The 24,958-nt window shown below is 29.7% G+C and overlaps 1 protein-coding gene across 1 annotated transcript in view; it reads left to right on the top strand.

Annotated features, from left to right (window-relative positions):
• Positions 1-24,958, top strand: part of LOC123007726 — a 39,192-nt gene that overhangs the window by 7,796 nt on the left and 6,438 nt on the right. Inside the window, exons 6-22 of the mRNA XM_044403144.1 lie at positions 877-1,073; positions 1,122-1,334; positions 4,423-4,709; positions 4,757-4,927; positions 10,483-10,645; positions 10,693-10,907; positions 12,914-13,076; positions 13,128-13,329; positions 13,372-13,491; positions 13,532-13,725; positions 17,821-18,027; positions 18,075-18,224; positions 18,274-18,392; positions 18,437-18,604; positions 21,819-21,981; positions 22,035-22,299; positions 22,350-22,546. Coding sequence (XP_044259079.1) covers positions 877-1,073; positions 1,122-1,334; positions 4,423-4,709; positions 4,757-4,927; positions 10,483-10,645; positions 10,693-10,907; positions 12,914-13,076; positions 13,128-13,329; positions 13,372-13,491; positions 13,532-13,725; positions 17,821-18,027; positions 18,075-18,224; positions 18,274-18,392; positions 18,437-18,604; positions 21,819-21,981; positions 22,035-22,299; positions 22,350-22,546 — 3,194 coding nt within the window. The remainder of the gene's footprint in view (positions 1-876; positions 1,074-1,121; positions 1,335-4,422; positions 4,710-4,756; positions 4,928-10,482; positions 10,646-10,692; positions 10,908-12,913; positions 13,077-13,127; positions 13,330-13,371; positions 13,492-13,531; positions 13,726-17,820; positions 18,028-18,074; positions 18,225-18,273; positions 18,393-18,436; positions 18,605-21,818; positions 21,982-22,034; positions 22,300-22,349; positions 22,547-24,958) is intronic.

Genomic DNA, 24,958 nt, shown 5'->3' with positions numbered 1-24,958 from the left:
TTAACATTTTTTTAGACGCATTCAAGACACGGATCTTTATATTTTTATTTTTATCGTTAAACGTTTCAATTTTGAGATCTTTATCTTTATCGTTAAATGTTTTAATTTTGAGATCTTTATTTTTTCGAGTTCTTTTTTTTATTTACTTTTTTTCTACTTTTTAACATGTGTTTCAATCTTTATATTTATCTTTATTTTTGTCGTTCTAACTTGCAAATTTTGAGTTGTAACATGTTTAATGCATCTTTATATCTCAAAACAGGTTAATCTTTCACTTTGCAAACTTTTTTTACAATCTTTAAACTAATTCCTTTTTATCTTTGAAAATACAAATAACAATTTTTTTGAAGTCTTTCAGTCCTTTTTTTTTTAATCTACGTATTTTATACTCTTATTTAGTTTTTTATCTTTCATTTTACTATTTTAGTCTTTCTGTTTGGAATCCTTTCGATTCTTTGATTTTTTTTATAAAGGCTGTTTTTATTGTATTCGTCTCTATTTTTTCATCCACTTTTTTGTAATCTTATGTTTTTTTATTTTTGATCACAGCTTTTAAAAAAAACCTTTCAATTCATATTTTCCTGAAATGAATAATGATTATTTTTTAATGTTTATAGTTTTTTATTTATTAATGTTTTTGGAAAGATAATTTAATAATCTCTTAGGTACAGAAACACAAAATAGTATTCAATTTAAATTTTTTAAGTTATTTAACTTTTAACAAACTTCTTCAACACCTAACTCTTTAAGTTTTTATCAATTTTTTAATCAATTATATATTTTTTTAATTGTAATATTTAAAGGTAGGTAAATAATGGACTTTGCCAACTCTCTGGGACACCCTGTATATAATATATTCCAACAATTTTTTTGAAGGGGAAGTTGTTTGTTGCCGCACTACCCCGATTCTGGGACATGGGAGGTTTTCGGTGCGAAGGACTTGTCCCCTGGGTCATGGGTGGGTCCAGGGACCATTTTGAACGTAAATTGCCGGAAAGGGTACAAACTCGAAGGCAATTCCGTTATTTATTGCAACAACGAGGAATGGACTGAGAATATTGGAGTTTGTTTGAGTAAAAATCCAGTCAAATGTTTGGTGGTGGTACTAATTTTTTTTTCAGAGTTGTGTTCACCTTTAGAGAGTACGAGAGTGATGACAGTGACTTGCACTTATCCCAATAATAAAGGAGAAGGGAATTGTAGCAATGCCATCGATGGTACTCTTGCACGGTTCAAATGTGAACCACTTTACGAAGACCCAAACTTGCAGAGAATTCCAGGAAGGATTTGTCGAGATGGGTCATGGGATAACAGCTCACCTGAGTGTGTACCAGGTCAGGTTCCAATAGTAATTCACTTGAACTTAATCTTGAAAATTAATTTAGAAAATAGAGACAAGGATCCAGATCGGGTCATTTTTCCTACTTGATGTAACAAATGTTTTCAATAAATTTCTTAATTAAAATGGCGATTTTCCATACACAACGCGCGAATCTGTAGAAAAAAAGGGCAAAGTCAAAAAATAAGCTACAAATTCGCGTTATTTTTAATACAAAAACCCAGATTTTTTTCCCTAAAATTAGATGCGCCATTAATTAAAAAAAGAGAGAAAATATAGGAGTCGCCGTTGCGTAAACAAAGATAGAGATATTGTTCTAAGGTATGGCAAGTCTAAGCTGTTCAAAGCAATTATTTTAAATTTCTCTTTTATTTCAAACGTTTTTGGACAAGTTTTGCTTGATTTTAATAATTTACGTTCTAGTAATGTATTTTTATTAATAATTTTAATTTGATTTATCCAGGAGCAACAGGATAAGGACTAAAACACAAACATAATTAACTAACGATTTTTTTAAATTTCTGGATTAAATAGCAAAAATCGGGCTTTCAGTAGTAATACAATAACATTTTTTAACTTTTGATGCTTAAACAAAATTAATTTAGAATATTAATGTCTGATTCTATTCTTCACCTCATTTATTGTTAAATTATCCTTGTGGAATACTCTGCGCCACAATGAAGTGAGCCATTACCTAAAATGTATTTATTTTGTATCATGTGAACACACTAATGTTTTGTTCATATTTTAGTAATTTTTACTTTTTTATATATTTTTTGAGACTGTAGAAGCTTAACCACTTTTTATAGTTTATTTAAATTGTGAAAATTCAGAATTTTTTTCTCTTTTCCTTCTAGAGTCGCATTTCATTACCTTTGTATTTCACAAAGAATTGTGCAACAAAATCGCAATTAAATTATTCAATTTTGAAATTTTTTAAAATTCCTTTTTCATGGCATTTTTGGGCCAAGTACTAAAAATTTTGAGTTAAAAGAAAAAACTTTGGTTAAAAATGTATAAAATTGGTAATATTCTCGTATACGAAAAGCATTTATCTTAAAAGTACAAATAATACAAAACATAATGAACAAAAATAAAGTTTTGTTAAAAATTTTGTGTTTTTCCGCTTGACAAAATTTCACTCAAAACGAGCTAAATCGAATGAAACAAATGAAATAACATAAATCTTCATTAATTTTTTTAATTTTTTGGCATATTTTGCTCATATCTTGCAAAAAAGTCTCTGGTTAATTTCAATCTAATTTGGTAATTTTTCAGTCAATTTTAGAAAAACGTGCTGAAACGCCGCGAAAAATGCCAAAATAATGTACTTTTCGACTAAACTTAGCCATTTTTTTGATTCATAAAAAAACATTTCGAAATTTTAAAGTCTTCTTTCATGGCATTTTTGGACTAACTACTAGAAATTTTAAATTAAAATGAAAACTTGGTTAAAAATGTTTAAAATTAGTAAAATATACGAAAAAGTAAGTAAGTTTTGGTAAAAAAAAGTGTGCTGAAACGCCGCGAAAAATGCCAAAATAATGTACTTTTCGACTAAACTTAGCCATTTTTTTGATTCATAAAAAAACATTTTGAAATTTTAACGTCTTCTTTCATGGCATTTTTGGACTAACTACTAGAAATTTTAAATTAAAATAAAAACTTTGGTTAAAAATGTATAAAATTAGTAAAATATACGAAAAAGTAAGTAAGTTTTGGTAAAAAAAGTGTGCTGAAACGCCGCGAAAAATGCCAAAATAATATACTTTTCGACTAAATTTAGCGATTTTTTGATTCATTAGAAAGCATTTTGATATTTTTAAAAAGTTTTCTTTCATGGCATTTTTGAGCCAAGTACTAGAAATTTTAAGTTAAAAGAAAAAACTTTGGTTAAAAATTTATAAAACTAGTAAAATATACGTAAAGCATTTATCTTAAAAGTAAAAATAAGTAATATAAAACATAATGAATAAAAATAAAGTTTTGGTAAAAATTTTGTGTTTTTCGGCTTATTTTTTGACAAAATTTCACTCAAAACGAGCGAAATCGAATGAAACAAATGAAATGACATTAATCTATATTAATTTCTGTAATTTTTGGGCATATTTTTATTGAAAAATCAACTAAAACGAGCAAAACAGGGTAATATGGTAATTTTTCAGTCAATTTTAAAAAAGCGTGCTGAAACGTCGCGAAAAATCCAAAATAATGTACTTTTCGACTAAATTTAGCGATTTTTTGATTCATAAAAAACATTTTGAAATTTTAAAAAGTCTTCTTTCATGGCATTTTTGGACTAAGTACTAGAAATTTTGAATTAAAATAAAAACTGGTTAAAAACGTATAAAATTAGTAAAATATACGAAAAGCATTTATCTTAAAAATACAAATAATAGAAAACATAATGAACAAAAATAAAGTTTTGGAATTTGGGCTTATTTTTTGACAAAATTTCACTCAAAACGAGCTAAATCGAAAGAAGCAAATGAAATAACATCAATCTACATTTATTTTTGTAATTTTTGGGCAAATTTCATCCTAATTTGGTAATTTTTCAGTCAATTTTAAAAAAGCGTGCTGAAACGCTGCGAAAAATCGGTACTTTTCGACTAAATTTAGCGATTTTTTGATTCATAAAAACCATTTTGAAATTCTAAAAAGTCTTCTTTCATATCATTCTTGGACTAACTACTAGTAATTTTGAATTAAAATAAAAAACTTTGGTTAAAAATGTAAAAAATACAAGCAGGATTCAGCTTGCAAGTACAAAACAGAATAAACAAAAATAAAGTTTTGGTTAAAAAAATTGTAATTGTGGCTCAGTATAAAATTTTAAAAATAAATTATAATTAAATTTTTGATATTTGACATTTTTTTATGATGATCTTCTAATGGCCTGTAGCAAAAAACTTGAAAAAGTATTTTCCCAATAGAAATAAATAGAGCCAAAGTGATAAATAGATAGATTTTTATTAACATTTTTCTTGTTGTTAAGGCATCGCTGTACTTTTTACTAAACAAATCATAAAACTGAAATCAAAAAATCTCTCAAGCTCAAAATTTTTCAATTTTTGTTCTAGTTTGTGGTCAAAAGTCGGTGGAGGCCCAAAAACTGATCGTCAACGGCAAAACCGCAAAACGGGGGACTTACCCCTGGCAAGTGGCCTTGTACTCCCGCCAAAACAAGGATTTAATTTGTGGCGGATCTTTGATAAAACTCAACATGATCATCACTGCTGCGCATTGTGTGACTGATTCCCAAGAACGTGCGCAGCCAATCCCCAAAGAAAATTACATCGTTGCTGTGGGGAAATACTACCGAAAATTTGACGATCCTCGAGATTCCAAAGAAGCGCAATTTTCTGATGTAACTCCCCGCATTATCATCAAAAAAGAAACTAAACCGATTTTTAGGTGAGAAAAATAATCGTGAATGAGAAATACGGTGGTCCGATCCAAAATTTCGGTTCTGATATTGCCCTCCTGGTCACTAGCTCTGTTTTTGTTCCTTCTTTGAGAGTGCAACCTGTTTGCATGGACTGGAATCACCAGTTTAAGCCAGGAGAGGATCAAGTTTTTGGTTATGTAAGTAAGTGGGGGGAAAACGGTCAAAAAATGATTTTTTTGACAGGAATACCAGCGATTTCTTAAAAAATTGTTATAAATCTTTGGCTTTACTCTTATATACCGGTGTTCCGTCTAAACCCCACATTAAAAGTATTGGGAGTTCGAATAATCATATTTGTTTGAAAATTGGTACATAGCCATTTCAGGATGGCGGCACTTCCGCTTATACCGGAAGTCGGTCTCAAGTTTCTTATTTTAAATGGAAAGCTATATTTTTTACTGCGTTTTTGGATTAATCGGGTTATTTTAAGAGAGTTTTCATCAGCTTTCCCTATACCCAAATTTAGCCGTTTTTTGAAATATTTGGAGTTTTTTTTTTAATTTTGGATCTGCACCTCCCACTTTAAAAATCGGTAACTCTGCTATTTTTTAAAATTTGAATTCGTTTTTTTGGCGTTTGAAAGAGAAAGTTTAGATCTTTCTTCCAGTGTTTTCAAATTTTGAAAAAAAAATAACAAACTATAAAATTTTAAGGTTACTTTTGCAATAATTCAAATACCATAACTCAATTTTTCTAAATGAAATACCCCAATTTTTATTTTACTAAATGGAAGAGAATTTAATTCTGCATCGATCTGTATTAACATTCCCTTTACCTAAATTTAATAATTTTTAAYTTATGGTGACTTTTTGTTAAGACTGGTGAAAATCTATTACTAGCCATATCCGTTTTCATATAGTTTGCGATAAAAATCAAAAATGTCAAAATTGTTTCTCAATAAACGTCGARAGTGACTTATTATTTGACAATTAGTGCCAAAATATGGAGAGTCAAAACTACTCAAACTTAGATTTAATTAATTTATTTTTGTATTTATTTATGGAGTGTAACGAAATTATGATGTCGTTCATTAAACAAAAATAATTTTTCTCACTTGTTAGCTTTAAATAATGATRGCATGGTGGAACTTATTAATAATAATTAAGTTTGCATAACTTTGATTCTTCATATTTTGGCACTATTTGTCAAATAGTAATTTACTGTTGACGTTTGTTTAGAGAAAATTTTGACATTTTTGATTTCCATAGCAAACTATGTGAAAACGGGTGTGGCTAGTAATAAATTTTCTGTAGTCTTAAAAAAAAGTCCATACCTTGAAAATTATTATATTTAGGTATAGGGAATGTTAATACAGATCAATGCACAATTAAATTCTCTTCTATTTAGTAAAATAAACATTGGGGTATTTCATTTGAAAAAATTGAGTTTTGAGTATTTGAATTATTACAAAAGTAACCTTAAAATTTTGGAATATGTTATTTTTTTTTTCAAAATTTGAAAACACCAGAAAGAGGATCTAATCTTTCTCTTTCAAACGTCAAAAAAACGAATTCAAAATCTTAAAAAATGGCAGAGTTACAGATTTTTAAAGTAGAAGGTGCAGATCCAAAATTTTTTGAAAAACTCCAAATATTTCAAAAACGGCTAAATTTAGGTATAGGGAAAGCAGATGAAATCTGCCTTAAAATAACTCGATTAATCCAAAAACGCAATAAAAAATATACCTTTCCATTTAAAATAAGAAAGTTGAGACCGACTTCCGGTATAACCGGAAGTGCGGCCATCTTGAAAATATTTTCATTTAGGAGGACTTAATGGTTCATGGCTATGTACCAATTTTCAAATAAATATGATTATTCCAACTCTCAATACTTCTAATGTGGAATTTAGACGGAACACCCTATATATGCACGTATTTTCACAAAAATATGCACAAGATATATGCTCCAAATATGCATCGACATGCAAAATTTTGAACAATAAAAAGTGAAACGTTTTTTGCTGAAAGTATTTATTTTTTGAAAAAACTAATTGATGAATTATAAAGTTCTATAAAAATGTGATGTTTTATCAAAAATATTAATTTTTTTAAATGGCAACCCACCAAAAAAAACATTTTTTTTCATGAAGGTCATGATCTAAGYGATTACAACTATCTACTTTATATTAAATTATTTTTTTACATACTATATCGCAATTTAGACAACAAAAATCGGATAACTCAAAAACAAAACAAAATATTGTTCTTAAAATAAGATCATTTTTTATATTACTTTAATTTNTTTTTGATTTCCATAGCAAACTATGTGAAAACGGGTGTGGCTAGTAATAAATTTTCTGTAGTCTTAAAAAAAAGTCCATACCTTGAAAATTATTAAATTTAGGTATAGGGAATGTTAATACAGATCAATGCACAATTAAATTCCCTTCCATTTAGTAAAATACAAATTGGGGTGTTTCATTTGAAAAAATTGAGATGAGTATTTGAATTATCACAAAGTAACCTTAAAATTTTGGGATATGCAATTTTTTTTCAAAATTTGAAAACATCAGAAAAAGGATCTAAGCTTTCTCTTTCAAACGTCAAAAAAACGAATTCAAAATCTTAAAAAATGGCAGAGTTACCGATTTTTAAAATAGAAGGTGCAGATCCAAAAGATCAAAAACGGCTAAATTTAGGTATAGGGAAAGCAGATGAAATCTGCCTTAAAATAACTCGATTAATCCAAAAACACCCTGTATAATATTTAATCTGTCGTTGAGTAGTGCATTTGGAAGCAATCATTTATTGTGCCTATTCATAAATCTGGTTCCACGTCCAAAATAGAAAATTACCGTCCTAAATTATTTGAATCCATTGTACTTTCTAAATTATCTTATCAACTAAGTAGCCTTATAGTTCCAGAACAGCACGGATTCTTTCAAAAACGCTCAACTATTTCTAATCTTTTTCGTATGTTAATGAAGTTGTGGACTCTTTGGTCTAGGTATGGAGGTACACTCAGTATATACAGACTTTAGTAAGGCCTTTGATAAAGTCAATCATTCCATTTTATTACAAAAACTGTCTGTTTATGGATTTGGTGGCTCGCTTTTAGAGTGGTTTCACAGTTATCTAACTGATCGATTCCAGCAAGTAAAAATTGGGGGTCACATGTCAGGTGTACCACAGGGATCTGTTTTGGGTCCACTTCTTTTCATTATTTTTATTAATGATATAGGATGTAATTTTGATAGTGATTATCGTATATTTGCTGATGATCTTAAGATATTTAGAAAGGTTTCGGAATCTCGTGACATTTCTGTACTACAATCTGATTTAAATAAGTTACAAGACTGGTGTGCAAATAACAAAATGTTTTTAAATGCTGAAAAGTCTATTGTTTTCAGCAGGAAAATCTCTCCAACCCTACCGAATTATTTTATTAATAGTACAAAAATTACAGTAAAACAGTCTGTGAGAGATTTAGGTATATTACTTGATAGTAAATTAACTTTTATTCAACACCTTGAATTTATCATTTGTAGAGCTAATAAGGCACTTGGCTGCATAAAACGTTATTGTCGTGAGTTTAGAAATTTTAATTCCATCAAAATGCTATTTGTTTCACACGTACACCCGGAAAAAAACTAATCACTATGCAATAGTGTTTCCGACTAACTAGTTGGGGAGCAGTTAATATGTCGAAAGACTCTTATTAGGAAGTTTCTTCACAACGGTCTTTTTCTGAAAATTTCTTCAATGAGTATAGATTATGGTGATTATAATAATTTGCAAAATAACATTAAGCAAATTTTAGAGAAAAAAATGCATACCCATGTATTTCATTACCTTAACAAAATTTTTGTGATTTACTTTTAATTTTATAAACAAATAGAACGAGTTTCTACCGTTTTTTATATTTATTTTTATTACTTCTAAACAAAGCAAAAAACCCAAATTGGTAAATTTAATGCCATAATAATAATAACAACTAATATTATACAGAATGMCCCCGGATTTTTTTATTTTACGCTAACATTGCAAAAGAAAAATATTTTTTGCTTCACCTGAAACCAGTAAGTCTGTAATTTTGAAAGTTCATTATTATCACTCAGTGGAAAGAAAATTTAATTTTTCTCTTGATTTTGAACTTGTAATAACTAATAACACTATAATCTACAAAAATACCATGTTTAATATACCTTTAATCGAATTATTATTTTTATGTTAACTTACCTTTAATTAAACAAAAATAATTGTTAAATTTTTCTATCACGTCACACTTTTTTTGTTACAGACGATAATTTTCTTGCTTTTTGCACAAATGCCTCCGATTTAAAATTTATTTAAATTCAAATTGTTGCTGAATTATTGCAAAATTATTACCATATGGGTCTAAATAGGTCTTAAAAACATTTCACTCGCATTTGGACTTCTTTTCTAAAAATTTAGGGAGCATGAGTGACAAACAAGATAAGCGTTTTCATCAAGATCTGAAGGGTTTTCAAAGATCGACACGAAGGTTTTTGGGATGAAAATATGTTAGTAGATTATAATATAATAAAACCAAGTAAAATAACTCACTTTTAATTTGTTTTTTGGCGGTTTTTGTATTTTTGTTAATTAAATATTTCTCAAACGTAACGTGGTGGACTTTTTCTGAATAGTTTGTTTTTTTAACTCAGTGCCTCAAAATCTATAASAAATTAACTTTCAGCTAAGGTATAAAAATCGTGTAAACTAGTGTAATTTTTTCTCTGGGTTTTAAATCCCATCACATTGGCGTTTTAGTTTTTTGATAACGATGAGTTAACGCAAGTTAAATATCAAAAATGTTTGTAAAAAAACATGGTTTTAATAAATGGCAAGTCAAAAAAACAGCTTCTAAATTAACAGTCATTTTTAACAAAAACAATCATTCAATTAATTAATTAATTGTCAAAGTGACATCGTTGTCAAAAAAATAAAATCGCCAATGTGATGGGACTTGAAAAGCAAAGAAAGATTATTCTTACAAGTCCAAAAGTAAGAAAAAAATTAACTTTTCTTTCCACTGAATCAGAATAATGAAGTTTCAATTACAGATTTGTTCGTTTCAGATAAAGTAAAAACAACCCTTGCTGTTAAAGTGTTATTTTATCTACTCAAAAGAGTTTTTAAAGAGATAGTTTAACATCTGCGATAGAAAAAAAGTATTTCCTTTGCTTTTTTGACGTAAAATCAAAGGTAAAAATTTGTTTCATTGTTTCTGGCTATTATAAAATGTATTATTAAGTTCAGAATTTTGATTATAAAGAAATAACTTGATAGAAATTGGCAAAATTCACAGTTTATTAAAAAATTCTGGCATTTAAAACTAGTCCTACATTCTTGATTTTTGAAAGCTGTAGATAAAGAACCTTAAAAGTCAAGTCAAGCTAAAAACGTTTTTCCTTGTCAGTTTTGGCGTAAAATCAAAGGTAAACATTTTTTTTCTCTTGTAAACTTAATCCGGGAACATACTGTATACTTGCAAAATACATTTCTTAAATAAATTTATGTATTTGTAATTTGATAATTTGAGCAAGCTTGTTTATTATAATCACAATTTAATGCTCATTGAAGTAATTTTCACAAAAAGACATTTTTCGGGTCCGGACCAACTTCCTAAAGGGTTTTATGTGTGATTTGTTGTCTATTATAATTTTATCATCACTTAATGTAAAGGACTGTTAAATAAAGTTAAATAAAAATAAAATAAATAAATAGGTGACTGGTTGGGGGTACACCGTGGAGGGGTCTAAACCGTCTGAAGAACTGAAAGAGCTGAAAGTTCCCCTGATTCCGGAGTCCAAGTGCCGGAAAGAGCTTCCAGACAACTACGACAGATACTACACTTATGATAAATTATGTGCAGGATATTTGAACAACAGTAGGAAATATGAGCTTGTGGGGGTTGAAACTGAAATTTTCTTGTAGATACTGCCGTGTGTAGGGGCGACAGTGGCGGAGGACTTGTCGTGAAACGCAATGGTGATAGGTATTATCTCACTGGAGTTGTGAGTCTTTCGCCGACCTCTCCAAGAGAGGCCGATGGATGCGACAGTAACCAGTATGGGCTTTACACGAAAGTTGCAGCACATACTGAAGATTTTATCCTGAAAAAAGTGACTGAATATGGAATAAACGCGCGCTAGGGAAATGAAAATATTATCTCTTGTAAACTTTTTCAATAAAATTAATACACAACGAATTTACGGCTTTTTTACCATTGAAAAGTAAGAATTAGAAAAAAATAGAAAAACACTCGACACGAGAGGAATTTCGTACGAAACTCTTACTTTTATCAAGGTNCTAGAACATGTTTTTGCATCGATTTAATAAAATTTTTTACAAGAATCAAAATACAGGGTGAATATAAAGTATGGAACCAAGCGGTTTTATTTTTAATCATTAATAATTAATATAAATTAAAGTAATATAAAAAATGTGATCGTAATTTCAGAACAAAATTTTGTTTTGTTTTTGAGTTATGCGATTTTTTTTTGTCATAATTGCAATTTATGTGAAAAATTTTTTTTGATAAAATTAAATATAAAGCACATAGTTGTAATCCTTAGAGTATAGCTTTTATGAGAAAAATGATTTTATAGTGGGTTGCCATTTAAAAAAATATTTTTTTTTGTAGAACTCAAATACAAAAGAAAATTTCGATTCTTGTTAAATCATCACTCATCAATTAGTTTTTTCAAAAAATAAATAGTTTAAGCAAAAAACGTTTGGTTCCATTCTTTACCTGGTGTATAAAAAAACAAAAAGTGAAAAAAACTTAAAAAAGCATATTAAAACAAAAAGTTAAGAAAGAAATCACGTTTTTTCATGCATTTATTGAGAGTCTAGAGCCAAAAAATATCCATTTCCGGCTTAAAACTGACTATTTGGTAAAACCAAAATTAATTATAAATAATTAAAAAATTCTTAGTAAAAAAAGTTCACAAACAACAAAACCGATTCTTGTTGAAAAGTGAGCTAACTCGAACAAAATAACTCATTTCAGACCATATTTTTGCAATGTTTTACATTAATTGAACAAAAATAAGTAAAATTTTTTCTCTCGTATTAAAAAAATATGTAAAATCGAACAAAAAACCCAAAAAAGTATATTTAGAACATGTTTTTGCATCGATTTAAGTAAATTTCTTACAAGAAGAAAAATATAAAAAAACGAAACGTGAAAGTATTGGAACAAAAAATCAAGAAAGAAATCACGTTTTTTCATGGGTTTATTAAGTCTAGAGCCAAAAAATTTCCATTTCCGTTTGATAAAACCAAGTTTAATTATAAATAATTAAAAAAAAAATAGTGACAAAAAAGTACATAAACAACAAAACCGACTTTTGTTGAGAAGTGAGCTAAATCGAACGAAATAAGTCAAAAAAGTAAAAGCAAAAACATCGATTCAGTCGATTCTTGGATTTATCTTACGCATTCAATAAAAATTTCTTCTTTTTCTTTCAGTTTTTGTCATAAGTTAGACAATTCTTTCTTTAATAAAAGCAATTCCCATTGAAAAATATGCTAAATCGAACAAAATAAACAGAAAATAAAAATTTCTTAAAATAATAAGCGAAAAAAAAATAAAACGAAGAGCAAAAAAAAAATTCAAAATGTAAATTTTATTGAAACAAAGAAGTCATGTTTTTAAACAAGCTGCACACTATTGCTTATTTATCGCGAGGGTAGGTCCAAAAAATTTCTGGCTTACTTAAAACCAAATTGATTATAAATTTTTAGTTCTCTTTTTTCCACTTTTTATTTAACTCAATTCAAAGCATATTTTTGCAACTTTTTACACAAATTAAACGTTTTTTGTTTCGCCAACATTTAACACGCAATTCGTTAAAAACACCAATGGCCTGTCTTTTTTTTCTTCAAAGTTCACTTTAAAAAAATGAAACGACTATCTGATATTCGATATGTGGTATTAATTGAATCACTATTTTTTTTCCTTAACCTATAAGGGCTAGAAACTTGAAATTTGGTATGTAAGTTACTTGTAGCAAGGGGGCGTAGCACGAAAAAATTGGTAAAAATCGGTCGCACCGTTCGGCCGCAAAGACCAAAAGTTCACACCAGATTTTTTTAAATATCAGAAATAATCAAATACAGGGTGTTCTTCTTTTATTTGACTTTGCCTTAGGTGTCTGGATGGGGTTACACTGTCGAGTACAAAAACCCCTCCAAGGTGCTTAGAGAGTTAAAAGTCCCGATAATCACAAACGATCAATGTGACAGCGATTTACCGGAGGATTATCAAAAATTCATGACTGATGATAAGATTTGTGCGGGATTTTTAAACACTGGTAAAAGAAATAAAAATTTTGGTTCAAAATTAAAAAAAAAATCGGTTGCAGGAACATCTGTTTGTAGTGGCGACAGTGGAGGTGCTTTAGTAACAGAATTTAAAAGTCGGTACTACGCTGTTGGAATCGTGAGTCTTTCCCCACAAGCCCCCACTGAAGAAGGGGGCTGTGATAGTCAACAATACACTCTTTTCACTAGTGTTTATTACTACATTAACGAACTGATTTTTGAAAAAGAAGCGAGATACAGACCGTAAGTTTCATAAAGTGTGACAAAAAACGTAATTTAAAAAAGGTCACTTTCGGAAATTGCAATTTGCGAAGAAGACTCCAATTGCCAACCCGAACATTTGACAACAACAACAACAACAACGACAACAACACCAAAACCGGTCACAAAACCGTCAACTCCCAGGTAATTAATAAAAAAAAATCAAAAATAATTAATTTTTTAGTTGTGTTTTGCCCCAACACCCGGTTTGGGGCCAATGGTCGATCTACGGGGTGCAAACTCAATTCTCCCCCGGGCAATTTGTATCACCAGCAACTGTGCTCCAAGTGACTTGTCAAAAAAATTACAAATTGGAGGGAAACAATCTCCTCATTTGTCACAACGGGGAGTGGTCCCCCGAAATCGGAACCTGCTTAAGTAATTTTCTACACTACTCCAAAAAATTAAAAGAATGAAATTTTTCTTGAATTTTTTGGTGATTTTTGAAAGGCTCTATCTCATCGAAAAATTTTGAAGATTCTAGCTTTGAGAGTTTTTTTCTTTGCTACGATTATAACGCAATCCTAAGTCATAGCGCGAGAATAAAATCTACTTTTTTTGTTTTTGGTCCACGGACGTGGGGATTTTTTTTACTTGTTAGCTTAATTTGAAAAAAAATCGAAAAAAATTCGTCAAAATGAGAAAAACAATTTATTTTAGCTGTTTTTACAATTTTGCATGAGTTGTTAGCTAAATTTGAAAAGTCTAAGCTTCGAAAAAGACCAAAAAACTCCACAAATTGTTAATTTTTCGGTAACTGACTGAAAAACGTGCAACAAAAGAAAAATATGCTCAAAAACGTACTAAAACGCTCGAAAAAAAAACACAATTTTCGACCAAGATTTTTGAGCTTATTTTTGACAAAATTTCGAGAAATAATTGTAGTTCTGACTGCACAATGGACAAAAATTCTCGCAAAAAGCAAAAATAATATCATTTTCGACACAATTTGACGACTGATTTATCCAGTTTATTAAAATTTAGCGAAAAAAAAAGAGATTTTAGCTCAAATACGTGCTAAACGCTCAAAAAAAGCATGATTTTCGACATAGTTTTAAATAATTGCGTTTCTGACTGAAAACGGTGAAATAACTCATTGCAAAAATGAGTTTTTTGTAAGTTTTAGTTTAAGNCCTTCTTTTTAAAAAGTAAAAATCAAAATTTTCTTACGAACTTTTAAAAGAAAGTCCATGTCAAAATTGCACTTAATAAAAAAATTTCATTTTTTGTCATAAAAATCCAAATCATTATTTTAATTCTAAATAGCAAACAAAAAAGGTGTTTTGTTTAAAAAAATACAATTTTAATTTATCCCAGTTATAAATAATTTACATATTTGTGTATTTTTTTAAATTATTTTTATTTACCCTTCTGCAAAAACATTAAATAACAAGTCAAAAATCACAATAGCAATAGCCGAACTTAACCTTATGGGGAAATACGTCTAAAAAAATTGAACAATTAAATGTAACTGTAAATAAAGTAATATACAGGGTGTGCCAGAACTCGCGCCCCAGAGAAAAACAATATAAGGGAAAAAAATTTATCTAAAAAAAATTCGAAGTTATGAGAGTTTAAATTTTGCACTTTGACTCTATGTTTGTTGGAAAAATAATTTTTCATTTTTTTTTGCTTCGGGTTATTAAAAGAGGAAACAAGGAAGCTGTATCCTAAATTATAACTCTGTTCAATGTTATTTGTGGCTTTAATTGGCAAAATTTTTGTACCTTTACTAAATAATTGTACAAAAAAATATACAAGATCATCAGTATCATAAATATCGACATAAAAAATGTCAAATGTCAAAAAATAAATGTCAAAATTTTTTGACAGATTGAATTTTTTAAACATTTTTTCCATTTTCCTGGTATCTTATCTTACTTGAAATTTTTCTCTGGGGCGCGAGTTCTGGCGCACCCTGTATACAAATTATGTTAGAAATTCATTTCACAGAAATATTTCCCCTGTCAGTTGTAATAATACTATATCGTCTACCCTGCAAACTGTTATTTTAATAAAATTTGACAGAGGAAAAAATTTCAAGTCCCTGAGTTTCATTCGTCAAAAATAAAAATTATCTTACAGACTTTAAAAATAAGAAGGTCCAAGTCAAAATGGCTATGAAAATCAAAGTTTTTGATAAAAAAAATGACTCTCTAGTTTAATTTTTTGTTATCAAAACATAAAGTTTTTATCAATTTGTAAAATATTAATCATTATTTGAAATCTAAGTACTAAAAATAGGTGTTTCGTGTAAAAAAAATACAATTTAATTTTTGCATCCCTTGGTCAGGAAGTAATTTATGTCAAAAATGCAATTTGAAAGAAAAACAACTTTTATTAAACAAAATAAAATAGTATATACAATTCACGCAGAGAATTCGCTACAGCAATAATTCCCTCGGTTGTAGTATACTATTGTATTTAAGTCGCAAAAACAGCGTTATTTTCAAAAACATTTTCGACAAAATTTTTATTTTTTTCATTTTTCGTTTTTGACTAATAACTGTTATTTGTGTCAAAAATTTAGAAAATCCTTGATTTTCTATTTTTAAAACGTAAAATCAAGCTAAGAAGTCAAGTCAAAATAGCTATAAAAATCAAAGTTTTTAATAAAAAATTTTGCTCCTTTATTTAATTTTTTGTTATCACAAGTATCAATATTTAGAAATCGTTATTTGAAATAAGTATATAAAAAACAATTTATTATTTTTTCTGTATTGTTTTGAATTACATTTTATTTACCTTCTTCCATAAAAACTACGCAATTAAATATCAAATTACACGTAAAAAAATCACTCCGATTCTTCACCTTTTAGAGGTCGGGAAATATGTTACTGAAATCCTTGGTCGGGAAGTAATTTATGTCAAAATGCAATCTGTTGCACCAAATTGTATTAAACAAAATATCATTGTTGAAAAAATAGTATACACACGCCTCACTGAGAATCCATTACAGAAAAATTCCCCTTCTCGGTTGTAATATACTATTGTCTATTTAACTCGCAAAATGCTACTTTCATAAAAATTAACAGTTTTTGAAGTGGTTTTACCCCACGATACGATAAAAACAAATGTTATTTTGATGTCAAGGTCAATCAAAACTAGTATTCACACTTCACAGTTAAATGGGAATTCCAAACGAAGAAATTTGGGATTACTTTCGCATTATCATAATTTTTCTGCGTCTCTTCGTTAAAATTATCCTCAAGCGAGGTCATCAATAAGTCAAGATCGAACATAGTGAGATGTTTGTGCTTGAGATTTGTTTATTCACTTTCGGTGAGTAAAATAAACCCCAAAACTCCCCATTTACCGTTTTTTTTCTAGTACTCAAGTACACAGGAGCCAGTTTCACGATCCTGGAATACACCAACTCCACTTTGCACAGACATCGGAGACAAAATGGGTAAAAAACGCGATAATAGCCCCCAGAAAGTCACTTTCTCTTGATTTTTTAGTTGTGTTTTGCCTAAACATCCCACAAACGGGCAATGGGCGATTTACAAGTCAAATGCCCGGTTTCTACCAGGAGAATCCGTACCTTCGGGCAGTATTTTACAAGTCAAATGCCACGAAACCTACAAGCTCGACGGGGACGCTGCCATTGTTTGCATCAACGAGAAATGGACCACCGAAATTGGGGTTTGTCTAAGTGAGTGTTTTTCACAAGAATTTCGCTAATTGAAACAGAAACTTGTCCCCCCATCTACAGCACAGCGATTATGAAAGTGACTTGCACTTATAACAACCAGAAAAGTGAGAATTGCACTGAGGCTATTGATGGTACCACTGCTAGTTTCGAGTGTGCAGATTTTTACGAGGATTTAGGACTAGATTTGCATCCGATTCATTTGTGTTTTAATGGCAGGTGGAGTCACAATAACCCCGAATGTGTCCCTAGTAAGTACTAAGGCTCGGATTATACAGGGTGTTCGGTCCAAGTCGCCCCGGCCGATAACACCTAAACTTACTTCTTTTTTTCAAAAACTAATTTTTCAAATGATACTATTCATTCCTCGTTTTCTTAGTAAATGCATCAAATTTTTTTGGCACATCCGGTGTAGCCGGAAATGCTACCAAATTTAGTTTTTCAAATGGAACACCTCGAAACAATAATTGGCATGAAAAATACGGTAAACCACTATTTATTACATTTTACTTTACATAATGCACTCGGAAAAACAATTTAAATTTTTGAATTTTATTGCAAATTTTGCAACGTAGGCGGATTTTACTTGNAAAAATATATTGTGTTTTTTTTTATTTTTATCAAATAACTAATGCAAAAATGTAAAAAAAGGTACAAAAAAGGTTTTCTGTGCCGTAGCACAGAAAAACTAGAAACTTAAAGCTTCAAAATGTTTTTTTTAAATCTAGATAAGACCATTTTTCGATGATATACAACCATTCAAAAATCACCAAAAAATTTTGGAGTAGTGTAGTTTTTTGCAAAACAAAAATATTTTTCAGGAATCTGCCCCCCGGTGCGAAGCACCCCCTCAACCATAATCACTTGCACTTACAAAAACAACGCGACTGATTGTGATAGCCCCCCCGATGGTACCGTCGCTAAATACACCTGTGCCCCCTTTTACGAGAGCACCGAAACGACGAAAAATCCAGTGCGGGTGTGCAAGAACGGCTCATGGGATTTATCCAAACCTGAATGTGTCCCAAGTATTGATTTCAGGAATTTTTTCGTGATATTTAATGAAATTTTGTAGTTTGTGGGAAAAAAAATGTCAAGGCTCAGCTGTTGATTGTGAACGGGAGAGGGGCCATTTCCGGTGAACATCCCTGGCAAGTGGCTATTTATCGAGATAAGAGATTTATCTGTGGGGGAGCTTTGATTGGGGAAAATATTATTTTAACCGGTAAATTTGTGTTTGGAAAAAAAATCAAAAAAAAATTTTTGAGTTTCAGCCGCACATTGTGTGCGTTCTCAAAACCGCGAGGGACACTTTGAGGACTTTATAGTTGGTGTTGGGAAGAATTCAGTCCGATTCGAAGACATTTCTGAGGTCTATGCCCAGTATTCGGGGGTAAATTGAGAATTCAAATCCGGATTAGCTTATTTTTTCCACAGTTGCAGGATATAATCGTCCCGAAGCAATTCAACGGAATTTACACTAATTTAATGGCAGATATTGCAATTTTAGTTAGCAAAAAAAACTTCACTATGTCACAAGCCGTCCAACCTGTGTGTCTAGATTGGGCAAATTCGATTGATTTCAAAAAAAATTCCAAGGGTTATGTAAGTCCGAATCACAAACACACTTTTTTCCATTTTGACAAAATTGGGTGAAGTAATTGCGTACCTTACTAAAATATTCAAAAAAACTGATGCAAAACATAGAAAAAAAGCAAAAGTAACACCATTTGCCACCAAAATTAATGATTTTTGAATAATTTTTGACGAAATTTCCCGAAATAATTGCGTTTCTGAATGCAAACAATGTAATTTCTCGATGCAAAATTACAATTTAAGAACTTTTCGGTCCGGTCTTACAAAATTTCGCGAGTTTTTAGTCTAAGCGTAAATATTTTTTATCTTTTTTTCAAAAATTGATTAGTAAGTATTGTTTTTTAAATTGTATTACAAATTTAAAAAAATCAGAAACATTTTTTTGATTTTTTTTAATGAAGCAGTAATTGTTTCTTGAATGTTTAATGAATTTACAAAAAAAAAACAAAATAAATTTTTGTTTATTTTTTTTATTTTTAACAAGTAACATGCAAAATTGTATAAAAAGGTAAAAAAACATTTGCCAGTAGATCTCAAAACTAGAAACCCAAAGCTTCAAAATGTTTACAAACTACAAATTAAAAAAAATCAAAAACATTTTTTTGACTTTTTTTCAAAAATTAAGCAGTATTGTTCAATGTTTCAACAAATTTTTCAAAAAAAAATCAACAATTTTTTTTATTTTTAAGAAATAACTAACGCAAAATTGTAAAAAAAAGGTTAAGAGGTCCGCTCTTACAAAATTTCGCAAGTTTTTAGTCTAAGCGTTCAAAAAAGACCAAGAAAACTCCACAATTTGTTAATTTTTCGGTAACTAATTGGGTTTCTGATTGAAAAACGTGCAATAAAAGAAAAATATGCTCAAAAACGTACTAAAACGCTCGAAAAAAAAAACACAATTTTCGACCAAGATTTTTGAGCTTATTTTTGACAAAATTTCGAGAAATAATTGTAGTTTTGACTGCACAATGGACAAAAATTCTCGTTTGACGACTGATTTATCCAGTTTATTAAAATTTAGCGAAAAAAAAGAGATTTTAGCTCAAATACGTGCTAAAACGCTCAAAAAAGCATGATTTTCGACATAGTTTTAAATAATTGCGTTTCTGACTGAAAACGGTGAAATAACTTATTGCAAAAATGAGTTTTTTGTAAGTTTTAGTTTAAGAGTTTTAAGACGTAGGGAATTTTTTTTAGTTGTTAGCTTAATTTGAAAAAAAAAATTCGAAAAAAATTCGTCAAAATGAGAAAAACGGTTTTTTACTTTTTTTTTAGAATCTTGCATGAGCTAAATTACTATATAATAACTAAATTTGAAAAAAAAATCGAAAAAAATTCGTCAAAATGGGAAAAACAATTTTTTTTAGCTTTTCTTACAATTTTGCATGAGTTGTTCTAAATTTGAAAAAAAAAATGAAACAAATGTTTTTGATCTCTTTTTCAAAAATGAATTAGTAATTAGTTTTTAATTTTTTTTTACATTTGTATAAAAAGGTATACCGTAGCACAGAAACAATTTTGCCAGATCTCAAAACTAGAAACTTAAAGCTTCAAAATGTTTACAAATTACAAATTTAAAAAAAATCGAAAACAATTTTTGATTTTTTTTTTCAAAATTTAAGCAGTATTGTTTCTTAAGTTTTACAAATTTTTAAAATTGTGCATGAGTTAGCTAAATTTGAAAAAACGTACTAAGACGCTGAAAAAAAAAACCTTTCGACCAAGATTTTTGAGCTTATTTTTGACAAAATTTCGCGAAATAATTGTAGTTCTGACTGCACAACGGACTAAAATTCTCGCAAAAAGCAAAAATAATATCATTTTCGACACAAATTGGCGATTTCTCGACCCGGTTTATCAAAATTTAGCGAAAATAAAGAGATTTTAGCTCAAATACGTGCTAAAACGCTCAAAAAGGCATGATTTTCGACATATTTTTGAAGAAATTTCGGGAAATAATTGCGTTTCTGACTCAAAACGGTGGAACAACTCATTGCAAAAGTAAAATTTAATGATTTTTCGGTGCGTATTGCAAAATTTCTCGAGTTTTTAGTTAGTTCTCGAAGTTTTAGTTCAAGCGTTTAAAAAGACAATAATAACACTACAATTAGGTATTTTTCGGTAAATAATTGGGTTTCTGAAAAACATGCAATGGAAAAAAAAGAATTTTTGGCTCAAAAAGGTATTAAAACGGTAAAGGAGTAAAAAAACATAATTTTCGACCATATTTAGTGATTTTTTGCGTATTTTTGATAAAATTACGTAAAATAAGTGTTTTTGACTAAAAAAACGTGCAATTAAAAAAAATACAAAAAGGCTAGAAAAAGGCAAAACAACGCCATTTTCAACCATATTTAGTGATTTTTGGCTTATTTTTGACAAAATTTCGTAAAATAATTGCATTTTTGAGAAATGAAAAACAAAAATTACACAATTTTCGACCATATTATTTCAAGGATTATGTAAGTCCGAACCACAAACACACTTTTTTCTACTTTACGTCACGACTATTAAAATACCAGAAATAGTGCTTTAACAAAGTCTATTAACATACTGTTTTTGGGAACTTTTTTGTCATGTTGGTAGTACCTCGCAAAATTCCCCAAAATAAAACACAAAATTATTGCCTGTTATGTTATTATTACTCTATAATTTTACTATATTCAGAAGTACTAACACAAAAAATCCCCTATTGTGAAATTAAATTAAGTTCAAACAGAAATTTTCATAAAACTAAAAGAGAAAAGTAGAAAAAATACTGTATTACACAGTTTTATAAGCCGTTCAAAGCGCTTATCAAATAATATACTATTTTTCTACTTTGTGTTTATGACTGTAATAAAACACCAAAAATAGTGTCTTAAAAAAGAGATTAAGATACTGTTTTTGGGAACTTTTGGTCATGTTGGCACTATCTCCTCAAAATAAAACAAAAACTTTATTCTGATTTTTCACGTTTTTAAGTCACAAAAGTGACATTCAAAAGTACCAACACAAAAATCTCCATTGTGAAATGAAATTAAAAAGTCAAACAGAAATTTTCATAAAACTAAAAGAGCAAATAATATACTGTTTTTCTATTGTTTTTGTCAACGCTATTAAATAACTTGTTTGGGTGCGTTAACAGCCACACCTCCTTGAAGAACACTGCTACCAACTGACACAAAATTCCCTAAATTCATTTTTTTGCTTAAAAACGCAAAATAGGGTAATTTTTTTTTAGATCACAGGTTGGGGCTACACCTCTCAAGGCTCGACTCCTGCTCAAAATTTACAAGAACTCGAGGTCTTGATTGTGTCTAATAACGATTGTAGACAATTTTTATCCGAAGGATTTTTACCGCAACTAACTTTCGATAAGATATGTGCCGGGGACCCCACTAATAGTAATTTCAAACATTTTTAACACTTTTACTTGAATAAAAAAGTGATTATTTAGATGCTAGTGCATGCAATGGGGACGCTGGAGGCCCCCTAGTCGTGAAACACGACGGAAGATATTATATTACAGGAATTGTGAGTAGTGCCGAAGCTGATTCCACCAATTACAGGTGTAAAACCGACCAATACGGACTCTTCATCAACGTCACGGAATACAAATCGTTCATTTTGGAAACTATAGCTAAATACAATCCAAGTTCGAATATCGCTGATTGTGATCATGAAAATTGTCCACCACCAAAACCGGAACTTCCACCTCAGAAGTAAAAAAAATAAATAAAAATTGTTTCAAAATTTCAAAATCTGGTTTCAGGTCCGGTTGTGTCCTCCCCAAACACCCCGATTTTGGCAAATGGTCACTACTCGCCCCCTCCAGTCTCTCCCCCGGAATGTCAGTCAGCGTGGGGACACTTCTACAAGTGACTTGTCAAAACAAGTACAAGCTGGACGGCAATTCGATTATTTTGTGCGATGAGGGGCACTGGTCCTCCGAAATAGGCAAATGCTTACGTGAGCAAAACTTGGTACACCCGGGGAAAAAATTATTCACCAGTCTAACTTTGTACTCGGGCTGCGCTTTGTTGCAATAGTGTTTCAGACTAACTAGTTGGAGAGCAGGTAATATGTCAAAAAAACCCTTTAGGAAGTTGGTCCGGACCCGAAAAATGTCTTTTTGTGAAAATTACTTCAATGAGCATAGATTATACAGAGTGATTATAAATGATTTTCATCTAGCCAGCTGTGAATTTTCCATGTAAAATAAAAAATGCCGCTTTACGAAAATAGGGGTACCTACTTGTTTTAACTCAAAATTAAAAAATCCCCCTTTACTAAGCGTCCACTTCGAAATTAGACTTCAATTATAAACTTGTTTTCTTCCAAAGTACACATTATTATCAATTATTATTGGAAATTAGTTAGTTACCATAAAAGTTTAATTAACAACAATTTATTATTAATTAACAAGTGACACTAATGACAGAACTAGAGCTTTCAAAAAATTAGAGCGGCACAAATAAAATTACATACAAAAAAATTCCAAAGCTGGCTAGATGAAAATCATTTATAACCACTCTGTATATAACGTATACATTAAATTGTGATTATAATAAACAAGCTTGCTCAAATTATCAAATTACAGATACATAAATTTATTTAAGAAATGTATTTTGCAAGTATACAGTATGTTCCCGGATTAAGTTTACAAGAGAAAAAAAATGTTTACCGTTGATTTTACGCCAAAACTGAAAAGGAAAAACGTTTTTAGCTTGACTTGACTTTTAAGGTTCTTTATCTACAGCTTTCAAAAATCAAGATTGTAGGACTAGTTTTAAATGCCAGAATTTTTTAATAAACTGTGAATTTTGCCAATTTCTATCAAGTTATTTCTTTATAATCAAAATTCTGAACTTAATANTTCTTAAAATAAGATCATTTTTTATATTACTTTAATTTATATTAATTATTATTTTTTGGAAACAAATTATTAAAAAAAAACGCTTAGTTCAATACAATTTAAAAAGGAAACGATTTTGTTATCGGATTTTTTTCATAAACTGTTCAATTTTTAACTTGAACTGAAATTTTTAATCGGAAATTAGTGATTTGAAGAAAATATGCACCAAGTTGCCAAAATATGCAAAATATGCATTTTTTATTTGACTTATTTTAATCAAAAAACATTAGATATGCATAGAAAACTTACAATTTTGTTGATATAGCTCTTAATAACAAATATACATTTTGCATATAATCCGAGCCTTAGTAAGTACCATTTTAAAAAACAATTTTTTTCGAAAAAAACTTGAAGAGTGTGGTCAAAAATCGACGAAAAACAACCCAACACTTATCGTAAACGGTACCCACGCAATCCGTGGAGAATACCCCTGGCAAGTGGCACTTTACAACAAGACCTCCAAAGTGCTACTTTGTGGGGGCTCTTTACTGAACCAAAGAGTGGTTCTAACAGCAGCTCATTGCATAACAGACGACGATGGCAAATTAATAAGTAAGGAAAGCTACATGGTGGCAGTGGGGAAATATTACCGGAAATTTGACCACGTTGAGGACAAAAACAAAGCGCAATTTTCAGAAGTAAGTCGAAAATTTTGCAAAACAATTCTGATTTCGTCTCCAGGTTCATGAAATGTTCAAAACGAGGAAGTACAAAGGACACATACAGAATTTTTTCGGCGATATTGCGATCATTGTCACCAAAAAAATTTTTTTTCTCTCGGATCGGGTACAACCCGTGTGCATTGACTGGGGGTTCAAGTACCAGAGGAAGCTCCTCAACCCAAATGTATCCAAATATGGCTACGTGAGTGTTCTATTATTTCAAAAATTAAATTGTTTTAATTTTGGTTTGGTTGAGTGTCATTAAGGGTGAAGAGGAACAGGTTTTAGTTTGATTTTAAGACGACAGATGGCGTGAAATTTATTTTTCAAGTTTATTTTTTATTGTTAGTAAAAAATGGAAAAAGTACATAAAATAATATTTCGTATTATATTTATTTATATTTTATCTTACTAGAAATAATGGTCAGTTGGTGATTTTTTATCTTATTGGTGGAAACCACAAAACTTTTTTTTCTTTTCAAAATTCTTTTATTGGGGCTCTTGAGTCATAAACAACACGTTACAACAATTTTTTATATAATTTGTTCAAAATTTTTAATAAACTCGATTCCAAGCCCAAAAAAAAAAATTCAGAACCTGTTCTTGAGGTTTTTTCTCCTGATAGAATAAAATCGTGTAAAATAATCGAAGTTTTCATAAAAGAAATTAATCAATTTTGCGATTTCTGGAATTTATTTAACAAAATAAACCCAACTCAAAATAAGCCAGATTGAAGGAAACAAAACAAAATAACTCATTTCAGACCAGATTTTTGCAATTTTTTACATTAATTCAACATTTTTT

This window comes from Tribolium madens, unplaced genomic scaffold (assembly GCF_015345945.1).
Source record: "Tribolium madens isolate multiple individuals breed KSU strain unplaced genomic scaffold, Tmad_KSU_1.1 Scaffold_3;HRSCAF=73;Tcas5.2_LG2, whole genome shotgun sequence".
Taxonomy (NCBI): domain Eukaryota; kingdom Metazoa; phylum Arthropoda; class Insecta; order Coleoptera; family Tenebrionidae; genus Tribolium; species Tribolium madens.
The sequence above is the reverse complement of the archived record's forward strand: the minus strand, read 5'-3'. Positions and strand labels throughout refer to the sequence as shown.